The 22,415-nt window shown below is 40.1% G+C and overlaps 1 protein-coding gene across 5 annotated transcripts in view; it reads right to left on the minus strand.

Moving 5' to 3' along the window:
• The window catches only part of sema5ba (sema domain, seven thrombospondin repeats (type 1 and type 1-like), transmembrane domain (TM) and short cytoplasmic domain, (semaphorin) 5Ba), a 157,325-nt gene that overhangs the window by 81,790 nt on the left and 53,120 nt on the right, over positions 1-22,415 (minus strand). For all 5 annotated transcript variants that reach the window (XM_075479980.1, XM_075479979.1, XM_075479978.1 and 2 more), the window contains exons 3-4: positions 9,414-9,513; positions 9,029-9,074 (exon numbers count right to left, since the gene is read on the minus strand). In XM_075479980.1, coding sequence (XP_075336095.1) covers positions 9,029-9,074; positions 9,414-9,513 — 146 coding nt within the window. The remainder of the gene's footprint in view (positions 1-9,028; positions 9,075-9,413; positions 9,514-22,415) is intronic.

The raw sequence follows: 22,415 nt of genomic DNA on the forward strand, positions 1-22,415 counted from the left end.
ATGCAGCTTTGTGATCAGGCGGGCCACCGTCTTTGGTTTGCTTTTCAATCAATCAGCAAGTTACTTCTAAGTGGTTTTTGTATGACTTTCAGCAGCTCTCAATGGACGAGATCTGCTTCAAGGTAAAACCAGTCATGCTTTGTGTCCCGCAGGACCGGCTCCACTTCCACAGGTCAGCCTCAGTGGGCTTTAACTCGGGCTGTTCATTTACCCTCAGGGATTAAATTCAAGGTACGGTTGGACTTAAAGTGATTTAAACTTCCAGGGTGGAACATTCACGGCGGACATCAGTATAATTATCGGTATGCCGTCGTTATGGAAGAATGAAGGCATAAGTTTTAGGCCAGGGCTATTCAAATGGCGGCCCAGAAGCAATAACCCGAGTGGCCCAACTTTGTGGTTCAGCCAAAAAAGCAGAGAAAAACCATGAAAAACACAGTTCGCGAAAATATACAACATTTTGTGACCAAAATATTCTTTTTAGTATTTTAAAGTGAAAAATAGCATTGCTGTTACCTCAGGTTCTATTTATTTAGAGAAGTTTTTAATGCACTTTTTGATGTTCTTATGTCAGATGTGTTCATTTCATTTCAAAAGGTAAAACCGTTTCATCACCATGGATGTGCACTTTTTGTTTTAATGCCTGGGTTATTTCAGGAGTCAGAGTATTCTGACTACCTCAGTTCATTTAAAAGTTTTGAAATGTGTTTTTATGCACTTTTTGAAGTGGCTGTGTTTTACAAAAATACAAAGAGGGGAAATGATGAATAAACATCACATTTTATTTCATTATATTTGTGTTGGTTTGACCGCTGAAAATGTCCGGCCCAGCTTAACGTCTCGGTTTTAAAATCTGGCCCAACTGAATTTGTAATTGAATAGCCCTGGATTAGGCCATAAGTTTTAGGCCCTGTTCTCTTCTCTCTTTACCTGCTACCACTTGGTTCCATACTAAGAAAGCATGGTATCTACTTCCACTGTTATGCGGATGACAGCCAGATTTATGTCCCAGTGAAAAAGAGAGACACTTATTCTGTGAAACCACCATGTTTCAAAGGCCTGGATGAGTATAAACTTTTTAAATGAGAAAAAGACAGAGGTGATAGTTTTTGGTGGCACTACTGGGGCCCCCTTTTGTAGATCTGGGCTCCTTGTCCCAGTTCATTAGGCCAACTGTCACTAACCTTGGAGGTGAAAGTGGATTCTGATCTCAAGCTCAACTGTCAGGCAAATTCAGTTGTTAAATCGAGTTTCTTCCACTTGAGAGAGCTTGTTAAAATAAAACCTATTCTTTCAAAGCAACACTTTGAAACACTAATTCTGTAACTTTGTAAAGCTCTCCATGTGGGGGTTAGTGGGTCCTCCATCGCCCGTCTTCAGATGGTGCAAAATGCTGCCGCACGTCTTTTAACTGGCACACATACGAGCATATTTCCCCCATTTTAGCCTCACTCCACTGGCTGCCCATACATTTTAGGATCAGTTTTAAAATTCTTTTATTTACTTTTAAATCCCTCAATGGTCTTACACCATCCCAGGAAGACAGGCTTCCTCTCTGTCTGTTTTTAAATCCTTATTAAAACACATCTCTTCTCCTTGGCTTTCAACACGATGTGAGATGTTGAATGTATAATTATTTATTTTTTACATTTATTTTAGTATCATTATCGTTTCAAATTATATAGCTGTTTTATGTCTTAATTTATTCTTTAAATTTTTTTGGTTTTATTTTTCTGTACAGCACTTTGGTCAACTGAGGTTGTTGTAAAGTGCTTTATAAATAAAATTGGATTGGATACGCATGAGTTTGACCTACGGTGTCGTCCCTTATAGGACTTGTTTATTTTAGGTTTACTTACTTACTAAATCTGAGCAACAAAACTGCTCGTTTAACCTTGGAAATATACAATGTTTGGGACTCAAATTCGACCTTTCATTTAATAACAGCAGCCTGTTTCATGCAGATGTTGACACAAAGCTACCAGGTCACATCTGGGTTGCTTTCTGCTGGTCAGGAGCTGAGATGGGTGGAGAAGGGCACCACCTTGTCATGTCTGTGGGGGTGATAATGTCATTTTGTCCATTTAATTGGTTGCTGGGAAGCCTCTTTTTTTACAATTTAATTATACGGTTAGCATAAGAAAAATGGTAAAAACGAGGAAAAGATCATCGTAAATTAATATGTTTCAAGTTTTCTGAAACTTTTTCTCCACCTTTGGTGATAAATTGGGCGGTGCAGAGCTGGTTTCTGACCCTCGTCTCTCACTGAATTTAAAAGAAAAAGACAGATGTGACGATTGCAGGTATCTCAGAGACGAGAGTCGAGTCAAAGCGTGTGGATGCTGGGACATTGGGGGGGTTCATTAAGCAGCCGCAGTAATGCAGATTATAGTGAGGAGTTGAGCCCTTTGGAGAGCTTCAATCTGCCACGAAATGTGCATCAAACAGATCTAACAGAGAGCTGTGCAGGTCGAATATAAAGGCAGTTCCTCACAGCAGAAGTGTGCTTCCCGTTCCTTTTTCTGTCAGTGAGATAACACACAAACTACTGAGCTACTTGGTGGACAATTGAAGCCTCGTGCCCCTCCAAATATCCATTTCATTGCTTTTGCTGCCTCATTAAGACGCGGGACAGAATAAATACCAAAGTTCAGCAAAAAAAATTCTTCCCCTCACTAATAACTGAAACCTCCTGCACTCAAACGGCTTTGAGAAAGAACGTCCTCTGAATACTGAACGAGCTTCCTGAAGGAGCTCATAATCCCAATAATAAAAATAATCATCACGATGTGCCCAGTAATAACCTCATACACGATGAATGCAGATGACATGCTGCAGGAATGTGACTGGATAATATTTGTAGTAAATTAAATACAGAAAAAAAAACAAGCATTTTTTTCCCACTTTAGTGAGTAAATTAGGGTCAAAATGACCAAATTTCCATCTTTACGATGAACAAATTCTGCAAAAAAACCACTTATGCTTAAGGTTTATATCAGCGAGGTTGGTGACATCATTTCCTGGTCATGCTCAAACATCTGGCCTGAAATAAACACAACTAATGGTAAAAATGGAATACCAGCAGCTGGGTTGGAGGTTTAAAGGAGCCATGGCATGAAATTTTCACTTTTTAAGGTTGTTTAACATTAATATGAGTTCCTCTAGCCTGCCTGCGGTCCCCTAGTGGCTAAAAATGACGATAGACCTAAACCATGCAATGGAAATTATTCTCCGCCTTTGGTAATGTGACCATGCAGATGGCCTGATCGGGAAAGCCGCCGCTTATGACGTGGAAGTTGTTTCCCCCCAGAGCCCATATATGGCTATGCCAAAACTGCCTTTCCCCCCCACAGCTCTTTGGCCAGCTCATTGCGCTGTACATGGATGTAAAAAATATGTTCAGAGCTCCTGCATCAGAACCTCTAAAGAGCCAGTGGACAGATTTTGTTTTTTTCTGGGAAAGTGACGACAGAACCGAAGAGATTTGTGTATGTGTGCGCCAAACATTTCACCGACGAATGTTTCCAGAACTTGGGCCAATACCGAGCTGGCCTTGCGAACATCTGAAAATGAACCCTGGATCAGTACCAACTCTCTTTGGCCCAACTACAGACCTCGGACAAGTAAGTCATTTAACGCTCTATAAATGTGTTGCTTTCCTGTATGTACAGTATAGTTACATAGCTTGTTACCACAAGAAAGTGTATCGTTAGCTATGAAGCTAATAGCATCAGGTATGCGTGTGTCATGTTAGCAAGCTCTTATCTCTGCCAACTGGGCTGTTGGAGGTGTTTGCATGCCCATGAGATGGTTAGCTCGCTCATTTTAGACCAAACCCCCCTACTTCAAGCTTCCTGAAGAACAATGAATCCGCAAATTCAGTGCATTTCATCAGGATAATGATTCATTCATGGTTCCAGAGTCAAAATGGTCAGTCTGTCTGTGTCGTTAGCTCTGCAGCTAATAGCTCGGTCACTGTCGCTAATGTAACGGTAAATAGCATGAGGTATGCGAGTGGACACCTCATTTACTGTAACGCGAGTGTTGTGTACTTATTTGTTGTTTTGATAGCCGTCCTGCTGTTGGTGTTATGGCGCGCACGATATCTGCCTTTCCCCTGATTGAAATGACTCGCGCTACGTGCATCTTTGCAAACCAGAGCAATCTTTGCCCCGCCTTTCTCCTCCTAATTTGCATTTAAAGCTGCAGACCCTAAACAGCTCATTCTGAGGATCCTAAAGAAAGCTCATTTTTGGGACTTTCTGTAATTCTGCACCAAGGTAGAATTTTGGGGAAAAAAATTCAGATACAGTATAAGGGGAGCAAAAAAGCCTATAAAAATTATATAAAAGCCTCCATTTATTTTCATGCCATGGCACCTTTAAGGAACATACGGTTGGTTCTGGGATATAAACTAAGTGCTTATGATGCAACTTTTTTTTGATTAAACGAAAAGAAGGAGGGGTTATTTTTTAAATGCTGCCCTCTTTGGTCTTCCTGGACAGTTCTTGCTAATGGAAAAACGGCTGCAGATTTCCTCCGCTTCACTGAACAGTTTGTATAATGTCCTCATTGATTTCAGCCTGGGCCTCACAAATAACACCTGTGCTCCTGCCAGGCTGAAGGAGGATCTACTTCACTCAGCCCTGGAGTCCACAATAAGCCCAGGTTGTTGGTGTATTTGAATGCATATCGCATGCACGGACGTTTGTGCGCTCTCACTGTGGATGCATGTCTGTGCATGCTTCCTGCATGTCATGAGCACCACAAGACAAGATGGCAGATGCTTTTTTTTTCTCCCCAGGACAAAGAGAACAACACGAGCAGTGTGAAAACAAATGAAAATCCTCATAAGTCAACATCTCTCCTCCTAAAGCAGACAACTGGGACGCGCAGACAAAAGGCGCATTGATATCGGCAGTGACACACGGATGGCAGCTGTACGCATCGTGTCATTCAGTGGCGGCTGCTGTGAAAGGACACTTTGTCAGACAGTTGAGTCTGGTGATGGGCTCTGCTCCTGAGCTCGAGTGGAGTGTGAAACAATGCTTCATGAAATGAAAACTCAACCCTGCTCTGGTTTATTTTAAGGGTGACGCAAACCTGTGAACAATGAGCCAACAATGCTGGATCAGACGGGATAAAGCAAGCGGATGGGCCGTGTTTTTCCATGCATCAGGATATGTTTGATTAGGTAGCATCCAGAGGGTAGTACCAAGTTACATTTACTTGAGTAAGTTTTTGAAAAGAAAAAGTTAAATCACTATACTTTTTACTTTAACTTGAGTAGATGTGTGCAGCAGAAACTGTCCTCTTACTCCGCTACATTAGGCTACAATGAGCTGGTTACTTTTCTTCTTACCTCTTTGGTATTCTACGCCTCATTATTTTTATCCCCCCGCGTACGCCTCATTTTAATGTTTTATTCTGACAGAGAGAGAGTGACTTGTCAGAAAGAAAAATGTCAGAATCAACGGTGGGAAATGAAGACGCAGACGAGGCCTCATACTGAACGCATGTTTACCTTACAAAGAGTGAGAAACAGCAGCTACATTATGTGTCTTCTGTGTCAACCAAAACAAACGCACATTTCAGCAGAAACTCAACATCTAACTTGAGGAAACATGTAGCGGTAAGTTTCCTAAACTCGTTTTTTCCCCCATGGATAGGTGAATGTTTGTTTTTTAGGTTACATATGGGTTACATATGTTTTAAACATTTCCTAAGTCTCTTTTATTTTTTTATTGAAGCACTTGAATTTACCTGGATTATTTTAATTTAAGCTATTTTGTAATTAATTAATTCATTTTAATTTATTTTATCAATTGGATGAACTCTAATTTGCCTAAAGATGATTATTTAGTATTTTTGTCTGTCTGATTGAATGCGTGTGCTAACAAATAAATCAGACGTTACTCAACAGTTACTCAGTACTCGAGTACTTTTTTCACCAAGCACTTTTTTACTCTTACTCAAGTAATTATTTGGATGACGACTTTTTACTTTTACTTGAGTCATATTATCCTGAAGTAACAGTACTTTTACTTGAGTACAATTTTTGGCTACTCTACCCACCTCTGGTAGCGTCATATTAATGTAAAATAGATGGATAACCACCGCTGCAGATGACATTACACATGGCTGTAAAAAGACCGCTAACAGCTGTTTTAACAAAGAAAATGTGACTAAGAATAAAACTGATAACAACCTTCAGTTTAAATTATAGTGTGAGATTAATTCAATCGATCTCGAAGCGTCTAACTTTGCTCTAATTACACCAAACCTCCCATTGGTGGAGACAAAAACACATCCAACTTATGGCAAACCCAAGATCTTCGTGCATGCTGGCAAGACACAGTTAATATCACCAAATATATCAAGATTAGATCTGCAGGGTGTTTGCATTTACTCCAGAACACAGTGTTCAGCTGTTTCAGTCTCTTATCTTATTCTTTTCATACAACCTTTGAAAAAACTTGAGCTTATTTTCACATTTTAGAGCTCCCCTTGATGCAGTTTTCAGTAAAAAAAACACAGATATTCACCCCGTTCTGGAGACATTTCACTGGTCTCAGCTGCAGTCGGTGTTTGTACAGATGTTGGAGAATCTGTGTTGCAACACGCACAACAGCAGTTAGTGGTCTTTCACATGCAAAATGATCACTTTGCTCGTAGAAATTACAACAAAATCAGAATAGGTGCCAACTTGTGTTTGAACAAGTGGAACATTTTGGCAAACACAGACACCGTGCACCAATATTGACTGCTTGTCTCAACTCGGTGACGGTGATACTCAGGTTCAGATTGCAGGCTTGTCATCTGTGATGCAACCCTGCAGTTCAATAAAAGCCTCTCCCATGTGGAGATTGATTAAAATTAAGGCTGGGCGAGTTAACTCGTTATTATCGCGTTAACTCGTTAATTATTTAACACCGATAAATATTTTATCGCGCATTAACGCAGGTTTTATTATTTATTATATTATTGTAAAAGTCTGTTGCTCACAGGCTTTTATTATTATAAAAGTCTGTTGCTCACAGGCTTTTATTTTGTAAAAGTCTGTTGCTGTCTGCTGCGGAACAGGAAAAGAAAGTAATCGGCGGATCCACCAAACATGGAGAAGGGTACGGAACTTTTACTCGGCCATTTTCATTTTAAAGTTCTTCCAGACGGCGGAGTCGACAGAACCAAAGTCATCTGTAAACACTGCCAAGTTGAATTGTCTTCTCAGCGTAGTAGTTCCAGTCTAAAATATCACTTAAAGGCAAAACACACAACTGATAGCAGCAAGTCATTCAAGGAAACAGACAGTGGAGCGAGGCTTCTACATAAAAACTACAGAAAGATGCTGATGTTAAAAGTGTGTTTGCACAACAAATGTTATGGCACTTTCATTCATATGGCAGCACATTTAACATAAAACTAAATGCTAAAAGCTATACACTACTTTTGGATTCATTTTTGGATTTTGCGTACAAATGCGATTAATCGTGATTAATCAGGGAAATCATGTGATTAATTAGATTAAACATTTTAATCGTTGCCCAGCCCTAATTAAAATGATTTTGACCAAGAAGGATCAGAGTCTGCGGCGTGCTTTCACTGTGACATCATCTCAATAAGTTCATATCATCTGAAACATTCATTTCCAAAGAAGGTCTCGTCCTGATGGGAGAGGATGTCCCAGGCTCCCTGAACTATTCTTTCACAGTTTGACCCTGATGGATCCTGGTGTTGTCGGCTTGGAATAAGCTGTATTATCAGGGACTCTAACCTTGTTATTCAGCGGGCCTCATTCTTTTTATGGAACACAATGTTACTGAACCCGAGACCTGAGCATCTGTGCTGGACTTTCTTCGCCTATTTTTAGTCGTTTCAACAACCTCAGTTGATGCAGATTAACAACTCGACTCCTCTGAAACATCTTTTCCACCATCACTGGATGCCCTTTAACATGGCTCAGATACGAGTGGTTTTATTTGGTGGTGACAGTTCAACATCTTCAGCTGAACAGTGGCAGTTATTTGACAGAATAACTGATGGAAGTGGAGGCTCAGCAGACGATATGAAAGAATTCAGGTGTCCCATCATGTTCTATTGAGATGCGATGTCTTACTGTAACGACCAAAGCAGCGAGCGCTCGCTCCAAAAAAAAGCAGTTTCCAATAAAATTAGAGGACAAATTACCACCAAACCATCTATGACATCCATTTCCTGGAATCTTTTTAAAATTCAAAACATTAAATTACATTTTAGATCCTTTTTTAAAAAAAAAAAAAAAAAAAAAAGCCACAAACAAGGACCCGATCTGCATTTCTTAAATTCTGGAGATGTGATAAAAGCTTTTGTCTCATTAACAATGAAGGAAGGTGCAGGTTGGGACCCGAATAACTGATTTCTGTTAGATTAACTGTTCCCAAAGCACCTAATCAGATTCTGTTTACGCTCACCAGAAGGTATCAAGATGTTATCAACACACACAAGCTGGCCTGTTAAAATAAATCTGTGATTGCATTCTGACCCAAGCTTACAGAAACAGTTGAATCATTCCTCATTAACAAGTGTTACAGCTGCTTATCAAGCGAGTATGCTAAAAAAATGACTGATAAATGATGTTATTTACATGAATAAGTTGGATTCATGCTAGAAGAGCAGCTGCCTTAGATATTTAAACTGAACATTTTCATGTTTTGGTACCAAAGAACCCACAGCAGGACCAGAAGTGGTCTGTTCAGGCAGAAGAAACTACAATATGTGTGTTATAGAGCAAAAACTCAGTATTAATGTGATAATAAAATATCACAACCCAAAGCTTCTGTGCCTGACAACACGATGGCAGCATGTGAGTGAACAGCATGCATCAGAACAACCAAAACACGACGTTTATTCCTGAAAAAATAACGTTTTCTACAAGAAAAACCTGCATTATTGTCATATTTCTTCTGTTATTCACCAGACTGTAACAAAAAAAGCTGACAAGATGAAAGAATATGCCAAAGAGGGAAGAATATTTGCTGTTCCCGCCTACCTGTATGAGAGACATGTTGCGGAGGTCCAGTCTGAACAGGTAGTTTCTGGAAGAAGGAGACGGGAAAAGAACAGGTGAGGCACATCTGTTCATTCAGACACTTTTATTTAGACATGAATGATTCTCACAGCAGCTAAAGGTGATCTCACAGCCCATCAGAACACATATGCACACATATCCACGACCGAAGAATGACGCATTCTTTTTCCAATTTCATTCCTCCTACCAAATCCAAAGCTTAACTCGGTCCAGCAAGGCCTGGGCAGAGCACTTCAGAAGCATCATTAGCCCAAAGCCGCGCAGAACGAGTCAGTCAGAAAGGGTATCGTATTCTCAGTAATATGCTCTGTGGGGTGAAAAGCTGAGTGGATTTACAGTTTCTTACCTGGCACCCACAATAAGCTCATTCCTGGTCAGGTCAAGGGTGAGCTGGGAGTAGTCTCTCACGCCAGGGTGGGAGAAGGAGGAAATCCATGGGCTGAGCGCTGAGAGAAAGGAGGATAGAGAGGTTATCAGGGGCTAAATGTCAAGATATAAAAGCAGACGAAACGCGGTGTACTGAGTCACAGAAAAGCTGTAGTTTTTAGGCATTTCATGCACACGTGTGGGTGGGGGCGCACCATTAACACGGTTAACCCTTGTATGGTATTCGGGTCATACACTGGAAAAAATGCCCCTCCAAAAATAAGTAAAAAAAACAACAAATACAAGATGTTTTTGCTTGAAATAAGCAAAAAAAAAAATCTGCCAATGGAACTAGTGAAAATCGGCTTGTCAAGATTTCTTGAAATAAGATGTGATATTTAGGACTTTTGAGATAAAAGTGATCTTGAAATTAGCTTAAAAACCTCTTCAAATGTAAAAAAAAGCTTGTTTCATATGATATGTAACTCAAAGCAATTTGTTTTCAAGACTTTTTCCACTTAATTTCATTTAAGATATTCCAGATGTATTGTCTTCAAACAAGTCCCTATATCTGGCTGAAATAGTACTTGTTAGGCAGTTGTGTCTTATATTAAGTGTAATGAGATATTTTAACTGGAAATGAGGCGAATATACTTGGTAAGACTTAGATTTTTTCCAGTCTAAATGCAAGTTTAAGACGAGACAGAGAAATCAATTAGATTCATAAAGTTATATGTGCACTGGAAAAAATGCCCCTCCAAAAATAAGTTAAAAAAAACAACAAATACAAGACGTTTTTGCTTGAAATCAGCAAAACAATCTGCCAATGGAACTAGTGAAAATCGGCTTGTCAAGATTTCTTGAAATAAGATGTGATATTTGGGACTTTTGAGATAAAAGTGATCTTGAAATTAGCTTAAAAACCTCTTCAAATGTCAAAAAAAGCTCGTTCATATGATATGTGACTCATATCATAGACTTTTTCATTTAACAAGATATTCCAGATGTGTTGTATTAAAACAAGTCCCTATATCTGGCTGAAATGGTACTTGTTAGGCAGTTGTGTCTTATATTAAGTGTAATGAGATATTTTAACTAGAAATGAGACAAATATACTTGGTAAGACTTTGATTGTTTTCCAGTGAATTGACCAGTTTCAAATTTTAAAAAGAAGAAAAATGGTACAAGTAAACATTTTTTCTACCTGATACTCAACAACCTTTGCTTATTTTCTGTGATAAACATGTACAAACCAAAAAAAAGTTTTGAGCACACATGCTGCTGTACCCCACACATTTACATCCTTCATATGGTCTTCGTGTCATTTTGACCCGCATACACAGACACACACAATGTTACATTATTATCATAAAAGCACACAGAAGCTGTTTGTTCTCACTTTCTTTTTTAGATGTTATTCCATAACATTGTGAAAATCAAACAACGCACTATATGCTATAAGCTTTCTCGTACTATCCTCTGAATCACAGTATAGTCTTCCAGCATCAGTATGACCAAAAGATTTAGCTGCCAGAAGACTTTGGAAGTCATATTGGAAGAGAAGCGGGCACATAGCGATGTGGAAGAGGAAAATGTCTGCAAATATGAGGATAATTTAGATGTCACAGAGTATTCTGATTCTGAAAGTGAACTTGAAGATGGCCTTCACTCAGAACATGCACTGGAAAAAATGCCCCTCCAAAAATAAGTAAAAAAAATACAAGATGTTTTTGCTTGAAATAAGCAAAAGAAATCTGCCAATGGAACTAGTGAAAATCGGTTTGTCAAGATTTCTTGAAATAAGATGTGATATTTAGGACTTTTGAGATAAAAGTGATCTTGAAATTAGCTTAAAAACCTTGTTTCCTTGAAAAAAAAAACTTGTTTCATGTGAAATATGACTCAAAACCAGATGTTTTCAAGACTTTTTCACTTAACAACATATTCAAGATGTATTGTATTAAAACAAGTCCCTATATCTGGCTGAAATAGTACTTGTTAGGCAGTTGTGTCTTATATTAAGTGTAATGAGATACTCAATGAGACAAATATACTTGGTAAGATTTAGATTTTTTCCAGTGCAAGAATGGACTAATTGAATAGTCCATCCCCAGTGAGAGTATAGTGGATTTTTAACATCAATTAATGACCTTATGACAAAAAGAGTAGTCACGCTTCCATTGTTAATTGTGTTCTAGTAGAGACTGATTGTATTCATTAAACATATATGTTATCTCAGTTGTTTGAAATTGAGATAAAGACAATATATGTTCATGTTTTATGAAGTAAAACTTTATGTTAGAATTCATTTTAAAGCCTCAAATATGTCCCGGGTCAATTTGACCCGAGGGACACCAAAGGGTCCCAAAAGTGACGTAAAAGTCAGTGAAATCCTAGTTACAGCTTCCTTTTTTCCCACTTTTATTATTGTCCGGATCATTTAATCCGTGCTAAAAAGAGACTGATCAGTGCGCCAATCATCAGTGGTGGTGACAAACAGTGCAATCAGTGGTGAAAAGCTTCCTCTATGATGCCGTCTCCTACAGAGAGGAATAAAGCTGCATCAGCCACAGCAACCCTGATATAAGCAGACATTCGGACAAATACAGCTCTGTGTGGTGCACGAGGCTGAATCCTCGGCGCCGTTTGAGGCCAGCATTTACAAATCAGAATCTCCAAGCAGCAGAGCAGCTTTGGAAGGCTTTTAATGTCACACTGAATATTGAAGGAAAATAGCTTCTTGTCCTCAATCTTTGTGCGAAGAACTCTGAACGGATATCACAGCAGGGAGGTTTGAATGCCGTAAAGGGGATTTTGTATTTATTTTTTTACCAGCTTCACTGTTAAACAGACTTTTAAAAAAGTTGGGCAACAGTTGGATGACAATGCTCATAATGACTTTTTAGAGATTTCAGTGAGAACAAATAAAGTGGAAATACAATAATACACACTAAAAATGGGAAAAACAGAAGCAAATGCAACGGAAACATGAAAATCCTGAACATCCTGAAGGAAAAAGTACACACATATAGTACCAGTGAAACAGACAAACCAGCAGACCGGATCCCTAAAATATGTTAGAAATGTTTTCTATTTGTGAAATAAATGTTACTTTCATTTGCTCTCATTTTGTAGAATAAAACAGTGTCCTTGAGCCAATAAAAGGTTATATCCGGTAGAGATGTACAATCAAGGCTGCGCATAACTGGTACGCAGGTACGCATCCGCAACGAAAATCAAGAATGCGTAATTCCACTTGTGTTACTTGACCGATCATCTCATCGAACCTTTACACATGTTGCTTGTCAACTACTGTCAGAGACATCCGAAAAGCAGCAGACATTAAGCAGCTTTTTTAGCGTTTGGCCACCTACAAAGAAACGCCAACTGGAGCCAGAGTCGAAGAAGAATTTCAACCATCCTTTATTTGTAGGGCTGGGCAACGATTCAAATGTTTAATTTAATTAATCACAGGATTTCTCTGATTAATCACGATTAATCACATTTGTACGCAGAATCCAAAAATGAATCCAAAAGTAGTGTATAGCTTTTAGCATTTAGTTTTATTTTAAATGTGCTGCCATATGAATGAAAGTGCCATAACATTTGTTGTGCAAACACACTTTTAACATCAGCATCTTTCTGTAGTTTTTATGTAGAAGCCTCGCTCCACTGTCTGTTTCCTTGAATGACTTGCTGCTATCAGTTGTGTGTTTTGCCTGTAAGTGATATTTTAGACTGGAACTACTACGCTGAGAAGACAATTCAACTTGGCAGTGTTTACAGATGACTTTGGTTCTGTCGACTCCGCCGTCTGGAAGAACTTTAAAATGAAAATGGCCGAGTAAAAGTTCCGTACCCTTCTCCATGTTTGGTGGATCCGCAGATTACTTTCTTTTCCGGTTCCACAGCAGACAGCAACAGACTTTTACAATGATAAAATAAATAATAAAACGGGGGTGGTCTGTGGTCTTAATGCGCAATAAAATATTTGTCAGCATTAAATAATTAACGAGTTAAAGGGATACAAGGTAGTTTAGCGGCAGTATAGCGATCTCTATTGGTCAACCTGAAATTCTACACTGTCGTAAAAATGCCCACCTTTGTATTATACACATCCACTAACTAAACATCATGGCGAATGCTGCCGTTGTGTTATTTAGTCAGTGCAGTTAGGTCATCTGATTCACAAGTGTAGACTGCCCACGTAAGATACTATAATCAGAGATTTTCTGAAGAGAGAACTCAAGATAATATGCTATAATACTGTTGCTGGAGGAAGTGGCCGGGGACAGGGACGTCTGGGTTTCTCTGCTCAGGCTGCTGTCCCCGCGACCCGATCCCCGGACAAGCAGAAGATAATGGATGTATGGATGGACTGTTGCTGATCTTGAATGGGATTCTTCCCTCATCATGGTGTATTTGTGGAGTGATTCCTTTGTATTAGCAGACACTTACAAAAGTTACATCTTAGACAGATGCGCTCAGGCACTACCAACATACACGCCGCAATAAACGCAGACTATTCCGATTACAATCATAATCCGAACAAATGATTCCATTTTCATCTGTAGATAACAATTCTTGTTCGGATCAAAACGCTATTCTTATTCTAATCAGGTCAGTCCGTGTATTTCTGAAGCTAGGCTACGTCTCGAACTCAGATGGAATTAGAGCACCATCATCACCTGTCTCTTCACGATCTAAAACCCAGATCACTATGGTAGATGAACAAGATCACGCTTGGAGAAATTTCACAAAGATGGGAAGTGCCAACATCGAACGTTTCATATTCAGTCTGTGAAAGGCAGAATATGAAACGCTTGGTGTTGGCTCTTCAACGCAAGCGAACACATAGCTACAACTACAGCTAGCATACAGTACCTAGCTAAGTGCCGTAAACACAAACGACTCTTCTCGCGCATCACGACACTTCAGAAGCGGGTCGCTCCTGCCGAAGTTACATATGGGATTTTCAGCATACAGACCCCTGTTGGGAGCGAGACAGGCTTCATTCGCTTACCATTGACTTGTATAACCTTTGGTAAACTCCTGAAGGCTATAATTTTAGGTGAAAATGCTACCTAGTGCCCCTTTAACGCGATGATAACGAGTTAACTCACCCAGCCCTATTTATTTAAGCCCTATTAGTGAGGACGGCTGCACTTATTAAGACCACGCTACATATGGAGTGAGTTATGTGCACCCCTGTACATAGTTCACTTCTCTCATCCACGCTTTCCAAGATGTGCCCAACACTCGGTGGATTTTTGGGTGAATGGGGTCATTTATGGGCCACATTATAAGGATCCCGCTAACGCCGAGGCCGTCTTTTACATACAGGGTCTCACCTAATTTCTACTCGACATAAAAAGAGAAACCTATCTGGGTCAGTAATCAGGTCAGGCGTAAGGATCTACGTTTATCATCTTGGTCATTGGTCATTTCTCTTCTTAAAAAAGGTCCGTGTCCTTTCCCTTTGCCCCACTTCATGTCTCCCTGTGTGCATTTTGCACTCCTGCACCAGCCTGATAACGCTCTCTATTATACCGAATGGTATAACAGAATACTTAAAAATGGATGTTTGTCATTTACTTTAAAAAAATAACAGAAATGGCAGCTTAATACACCACCCATCCTCCTTCGAAAACCATCACGATTGATAAATATTCACTGGGAGGAAGAAATAAAAGATTAAAACCTGTTGGCATAATGTAAAGTAGCTTAAAAAAAAGGCTCTAGCCCTCTGCAAAACTACATCACAGTAATGGAAATAGTCAGAACCAAGAGTCAAACTACTCCTCACCATGCAAAGAGAGGGATATCAGGATTGATGGGGCCCATATGGCGCCATCATCTGGAAGCACAACTCGTCAGATGAATGATGAAAAGACAGAAGGCTGCAGCTACAGTACAGGGTGGTGCTCTTCATTTAGAATACAGATAAGACACACAGAGGCAGAAGAGAAACACACACACAAGCGCTTATCTGCTGCATTCAAGCAAAGTTTGTGCCAGCAGACTTTAGAGAAATAAGATGTGGATATAAAATGCTGAGTTTGACTCAGCTGCCGTCAGGTTGAACTTTACTCCAGGTTTACTCCGTAATATAACCATTACATAATTCTATTAAAAAAATTAAAAAAAAAAAAAATAGAAATCACACGGCCGGCTCTGGATGAAAAGAGGATGACCTCTACAACAGGATTATGATCCAAAACACATCAAAGTCCAGAGTGAAATACCTGAAAAGGCCAAGCTGAAGGTTCTGCCCTCACTGTCTCAACGTAAATGTCATTAAAAACCTCTGAATAAAATTTTAAATGGCAGTGTGTGCAATGCTGCCAAAGACTCTCACAGAAACAGAAATTCTAACAATTCTTATCTGAGAAGGTAGAAGACCAGCAGAGAATTATGTCATCGATGCTACAGCCTTTGAAAATTGATGGACTGTAAAACACTGACGAACAAAGAATTTAATCTCTGCTAATCACATGATCATACTCTTTGTCCTTCTATAAATATCTATAATATAATATGCACAAACTGTTTGTATTACTTAGATTCAAGTATGCGTTGGGTTTGACCAGCTCAAACATGCAGGGCTGGTATAGAGGCCGGTGCAAGCAGGTGAATGGGACCATCTGTGCACCAGTGTGATTAATCACTGCAGGGGCCACAGCTGAAAAGGAAGAAGGGAGGGGTGGGAAGTTTAAGCTACTTTTACTTCCACAATCTTCTGAAAACAGACCCGAGACTGATTTAGAGAATCCATAATGAGCGAGTGTGCAAGTAACATCCGTGTGAAGAGGAGCAATAAACCTGGTGCTAGCATAAAAAAATCTGTTGATTGAAAGTGTTCTAAATCAGTTATTTGACTGTTCTGACGTGAACACCATGCAACGTAAAACACATGGTTCAAAAGCACGTCACATGTGTCGTCATTCAGACAGATTTTACACATTATACAGAGCTTTTTATACACTACATATACAGTATGCAGTGCCTTTTCCCTCCACAATCCCCTCACAAGTGAGCCAGGGCCTACATCATGAAACTACACTTATTACCAGCTAAAGTTGTGTTGGTTCAAGTAAAGCAGGTGCAAGCTTTCCTGTTCTTAGTGGCCAGGCTGTGTTCATGGTGCACAATGTAGAGAATCAGCCATTTTGTCGTGGTTATTGAAAATTCTTTTGAGAATTTACTGCACTATATAATGCACTACAAGCTAGTCAAACTTAAAATAGGCACTGCTAACTACTGCTAGCCACCGCCAACTACTGCTAACCACCGCCAACTACTGCTAGCCACCGCCAACTACTGCTAGCCACCGCTAACTACTGCTAGCCACAGCCAACTACTGCTAGCCACCGCCAACTACTGCTAGCCACCGCTAACTACTGCTAGCCACAGCCAACTACTGCTAGCCACCGCCAACTACTGCTAGCCACCGCTAACTACTGCTAGCCACAGCCAACTACTGCAAGCCTTAGTTTTACCCTCTTCTTTGTCTATACTTTTGATGAAAAATCACATTTGCACATACATGTTGGTTAAAACAGGTTTAAACAGTGTCTGACAGGTCAGTATATTCAAATTTTACTCAGAATGGTTCATTAAAAGGGGTTAAATAAATGTGTGTTGTCAGCAACGATGGCAGGATTTTAACTCGCCTCCTTTATGACATTCACTGGTTCTTCAGCCAACATTTGTGCGTACAGGCCTGAAGAAGAGACCGTCACAGAGTGCACGCTACTACACCCACGTGAACGATTACTACCTCTGAAAACGGCTGCCTTTAACTGCAGCTGTTTAGACCAGCTGGAGTCGAGTACCAGTTGGTAAAACCGCCCTTTATAGGAAAGTGTGGTGGTCATTTACTATAAACCCCCCGATGTTAAATTTTAGATACTGTCGCAAATAAAACATCTGCCCTTTAGTACTAATTAAATGCCAAACTTAACACAAATACAGTCATTGCTCGTGTTACAATGGAGAATACAGAGTCCAGATAAAAAGATGATTACTGTGTCGTCAGACCAGACAAGTTAGTCTGACCCATTTCACACAAGATCAAAGATCTCACATCCAGACAAACACACCGTCAGCAAAGTTATTACACCCAATAAAGCTGCTTTCATTCACACATTTTTCTTCTTTCTTTTGCCAGAAAACCAACATGCATCAGAAACTGTGACTGAAAAGCTGCCGGTTATGACTATTCATAAGACTGTGGCTGTGTTTTACTATAAATCCGATGAAGTAACTTAAAGCCAGCATCAGTGCAGTGAATTAAGCTGTGATCATACATGATCTCCAGCAGGGAACGTTTGAATGACAGAATATCAAACGCACTTCAATCAATAACTCATTGAAGCGATCGTGCATGTCCGGCGGTACAAGGACAGCGGTCTAATTGAGCAGCGAGGTCGAACTCTGACCGTAAACCCGAGTCAACTGAGCATGTAACAGTATCGTGACAGTATAGAAAATCCAATCAAAGTCAAAAAACTCTGAGATACTGATCAATTATTGATAAGCAGAGTCGTAAAAAAAGCCGAATACCAGAAGCGTGGTTGTAAGGAGAGAGCAGGAGAGGATGAATGAAAGCCGACCCGGTTATAAAGCGTGCTAATTATGTGGGACAGACGGAGGACAGTCTGGAGGTCCTGGAGGGCCGCTGTCCTGCAGGTTTTAGACGTTTCTCTGCTTTAACACAGCTGATTCAGATGAAATGGACCTCTTACAAAGGCTGTGTTCGAAGCCGCATACTTTTCTTACTTCTCCTACTACTCCTACTGACTTTTTGAGTTAGTATGCGAGTTTGAGTAAGCAAGAATTCAATTCAAATTCAATTCAAAAATACTTTATTTATCCCAGAGGGAAATTAAATGTTGATGTAGCTCAATTAAATCAAGGAGTTATTATAGATGCTGATGGCTGTGGGCAGGAAAGATTTCCTGTAGCGGTCCGTTTTGCATCCAAACTGAAGAAGCCTTTGACTGAAGAGACTCTGTTTTCCAATAACAGTCTCATGGAGAGATGTTCAGGGTTGTCCATAATTCTCTTGATTTTATGCAAAATCCTTCTTTGCATTATTGTCTCCAGAGGTTCCACAGTCGTCCCCAGAACAGAACCAGCCTTCCTTATCAGGTTGTTGAGTCTTTTTAGGTCCCTGGTTCTGATGCTGCTGCCCCAACAGATGACGCAAGAGGAAATGACGCTCTCAACAACAGACTTGTAGAATATCTGCAACATCTTGTTGCAAACCTTGAAGGACCTTAGCTTCCTCAAGAAGTACAGTCTGCTCTGTCCTTTCTTGTAGATGGCTTCACTGTTGTGTCTCCAGTCCAGTCTGTTGTCCACATGAACACCAAGGTATTTATATTCCTCAACCACCTCCACTTCTTCTCCCATGATGGAAACAGGGTTTGATCTGACCCTGTTTCTCCTGAAATCTACAATCATCTCCTTTGTTTTGTTAACATTCAAGATGAGATGATTGTTCCCACACCATGCCACAAAGCGGTCCACCAGCTCTCTGTACTCAGCTTCTTGTCCATCTCTGATACACCCGACAACTGCAGAGTCATCTGAATATTTCTGTAGATGACAGGAGTCTGACTTGTACTGGAAGTCTGAAGTGTACAGAGTGAAAAGGAATGGTGAGAGTACAGTCCCCTGTGGTGCTCCTGTGCTGCTGATCACCTGGTTAGACACACAATTCTTCAGTCTGACAAACTGTGGTCTGTTTGTCAGGTAGTCATTAATCCAGGTGATTGTTGAGGCCTCCACCTGAGTCTTCTGGAGTTTCAGACGAAGCAGATCAGGCTGAATTGTGTTAAATGCACTGGAGAAATCAAAGAACATGATCCTCACAGTGCTGCCTGCTTTATCCAGATGACAGTGGGTTTGTTGAAGCAGGTGTATGATAGCGTCTTCAACTCCAACTCCATGGTGATAAGCAAACTGCAGGGGGTCCTGATATGTGCTGGTTTGCTTACACAGGTGGGTCAACAGGAGTCTCTCCAGGACCTTCATGATGTGGGATGTCAGGGCAACAGGTCTGTAGTCATTGATGTCTGAAGGGTGAAAAGAAGTTCCCGGATGCATACTAGATTCTCCTAAATGTTGGGTATGCATCATGAGGTTACTACTCATACTCAAACTACCCAAGATGCAACGCAACGTGACGTCGCTGATCGCTATTTCCTGTCAAAACGGCAGTTTCAAGCTAGCTACAACGAGGGTAGGTTCACTTCCTGTTTTCAAAACAAAAGCACCAATTGTATCGTAATGGCTTTCCCTGTGATAAAAGGCAACGGGTATTTTATTTTGTGAAAATAACCGGAAGTGCGTTGCTCACTGTGGCTAGCTTTAGTAGCGCCGAATTTGTCGGAACAAAATTGTAAATAGCCGGTATTTTGTCAGGTTTTCAACACGTTGGGGATCTAAACGACTACTTTCTCGTTTCAAATGTTGCTAAAGTTTACAGAGTTTAGAGCTTAAGTGAAATCAGCTTCAGGCCGGCTGATTTCGGCTCAGGCAGGAGCAAAATGCATTGTGGGTAAACGATCTGTATACTGTCTGCTCAATGAGTATGCAGTATGGAAGTATGTAGTATGTAGTATGCGGTTTTGAACACAGCCAAAGACTTAATGTTAACTTTATGTTAATTCCTGCAGCAGCCTGCTAATAATGCATTGATCTGAATCAGGTGAGTTGAAGCAGGGAAACGTCTAAAACCTGCAGGACAGCGGCCCTCCATCCCTGCTGTAAGGGAACCTGTGGGATCACTGTTATAGTATGTCACAATGACAGTAAGCAGACTGTTCTTCGGTTAAAAAAAAGCACTGAAATGTGAAAGTTGAAGAACATTCTTAAATATCTTTAAGCCAATGTTTTCCATTCTGCATGTTGTAGCTGCAACAAAAACCAAACGCTTGCTCCTAACAGAGGAGAACCTGAAACCCAGCACTAAACTCCAACTAAACTACAGACTGGCCCCTCACATTACATCCTAAATTTATGCTGGAAAACATCCACAAATTAGAAAGCGACAGCCTGTTAAAAAGTGAATCATTCCCCCCATAAAACGAGACCATTAAAATGGACCATACGACACGAACCATAAAATTGGACTGCGCTGGGAAGAAATTGATAACAAGAGAATCATTTCCATAGAGGCATAATGCTCCCAACGGTAAAAACACGAGCTGTTAGTGTTCAGTTCAGAGACTTTAATGTGGAAGATAATTCACTTGAAATTCATACTGAAAAGCATATAAACATTTGCCCACATCCTCGAATGTTCCGTCTGAAGCTTATAAAAAAAATTAGGAAGGAACATTCAGTAGCACGCACACGAGCTCATGAGCTTGTTTGTCCTTTAAGAAGGACCCAACAACAGCCAGACGTGACATTTATCCTCCAGCTTACAAGTGTTTTTATGAGTCCTGCTCAAACTCTCCCCTCATAACTGCCCGGCCGGGTGATGGGGGGCAAAGAAGGGGAAAGTAATGGAGGATCGATACGAAAGCCTCTCTCCCTCACGGTTGACTCGGGAGGTTAAATGTGGACTTGATGAATGATCAGGTTTTTTCTTTGGCTCGTGCAATCAGCAGGCAGACGGATTAATGTGTTAGCCCATGACCGCCAGAGGGACGAAGACATTCGTCCCAGACAGACATAAATCAAAAATCTTTCCATCTTCCGACAGTTTTCTTTAGGCGTTCGCTTGAAAATGCGTCACCACACGGCCAAGTCTGGAGGAAAAGCAATCAAATCTGGTAAATACCATATTATGAAGCTGTGGAAATGAAAAACACAATAAACCACACAGCTTGAACACGTTCCGATCTGTTATCGCTGTAAACCTCAGGGAACGTGAGAGTCCCTGTAGATGGAGTCGAGATCCATTGATAAAGATCCAATCTAATCACTTCAAGCTTGACCCGTGGGGTCATTTTGCTGCAAGCAGGAACCTCGTCGGTCTCTGAGCTGGGAGGATGCTGCTGGCTATGAAGAGCATTGTAAAAAACTTGAATATAAGCAGAGAAATTCAAGTTGCATTTGCCATAATAATACACTGGAAAAAATGCCCCTCCAAAAATAAGTAAAAAAAACAACAAATACAAGACGCAAAAACATCTGCCAATGGAACTAGTGAAAATCGGCTTGTCAAGATTTCTTGAAATAAAATGTGATATTTAGGACTTTTGAGTTAAAAGTGATCTTGAAATTAGCTTAAAAACCTCTTCAAATGAAAAAAAAAAAAAAAAAAACCTTGTTTCATGTGAAATGTGACTCAAAACAATTTGTTTTCAAGTCTTTTTCTCTTAACAAGATATTCAAGATGTATTGTATTAAAACAAGTCCCTATATCTGGCTGAAATAGTGCTTGTTAGGCAGTTGTGTCTTATATTAAGTGTAATGAGATACTCGATGAGACAAATATACTTGGTAAGATTTAGATTTTTTCCAGTGTAGGCATGAAATATGGAGCTAAGGAAAAAGCAGAATCTGATAGTAGGGGGTATGATTACGCACCAGTTTGGTACACTGAATGCACCCCCCCCGACGGAGCATTTCACATTCAGAGCTGAAACACACAGATCACAGGGAATGTAATAAGAGAAAAAAAATGCACTTCCCAGCAGCACTCAAACAAGAGACTTGGACAGAATTCAGGATGACGCCTGCTGACGTCCAGTACACTGGAAAAAATGCCCCTCCAAAAATAAGTAAAAAAACAACAAATACAAGATTTTTTTGCTTGAAATAAGCAAAAAATCTGCCAATGGAACTAGTGAAAATCGGCTTGTCAAGATTTCTTGAAATAAGATGTGATATTTAGGACTTTTGAGATAAAAGTGATCTTGAAATTAGCTTAAAAACCTCTTCAAAATGTCAAAAAAAGCTTGTTTCATATGAAATCCCACTCAAAACAATTTGTTTTCAAGACTTTTTCACTTAATTTAAT

The sequence above is a fragment of the Odontesthes bonariensis genome, chromosome 12 (assembly GCF_027942865.1).
Source record: "Odontesthes bonariensis isolate fOdoBon6 chromosome 12, fOdoBon6.hap1, whole genome shotgun sequence".
In the NCBI taxonomy this organism is placed as follows: domain Eukaryota; kingdom Metazoa; phylum Chordata; class Actinopteri; order Atheriniformes; family Atherinopsidae; genus Odontesthes; species Odontesthes bonariensis.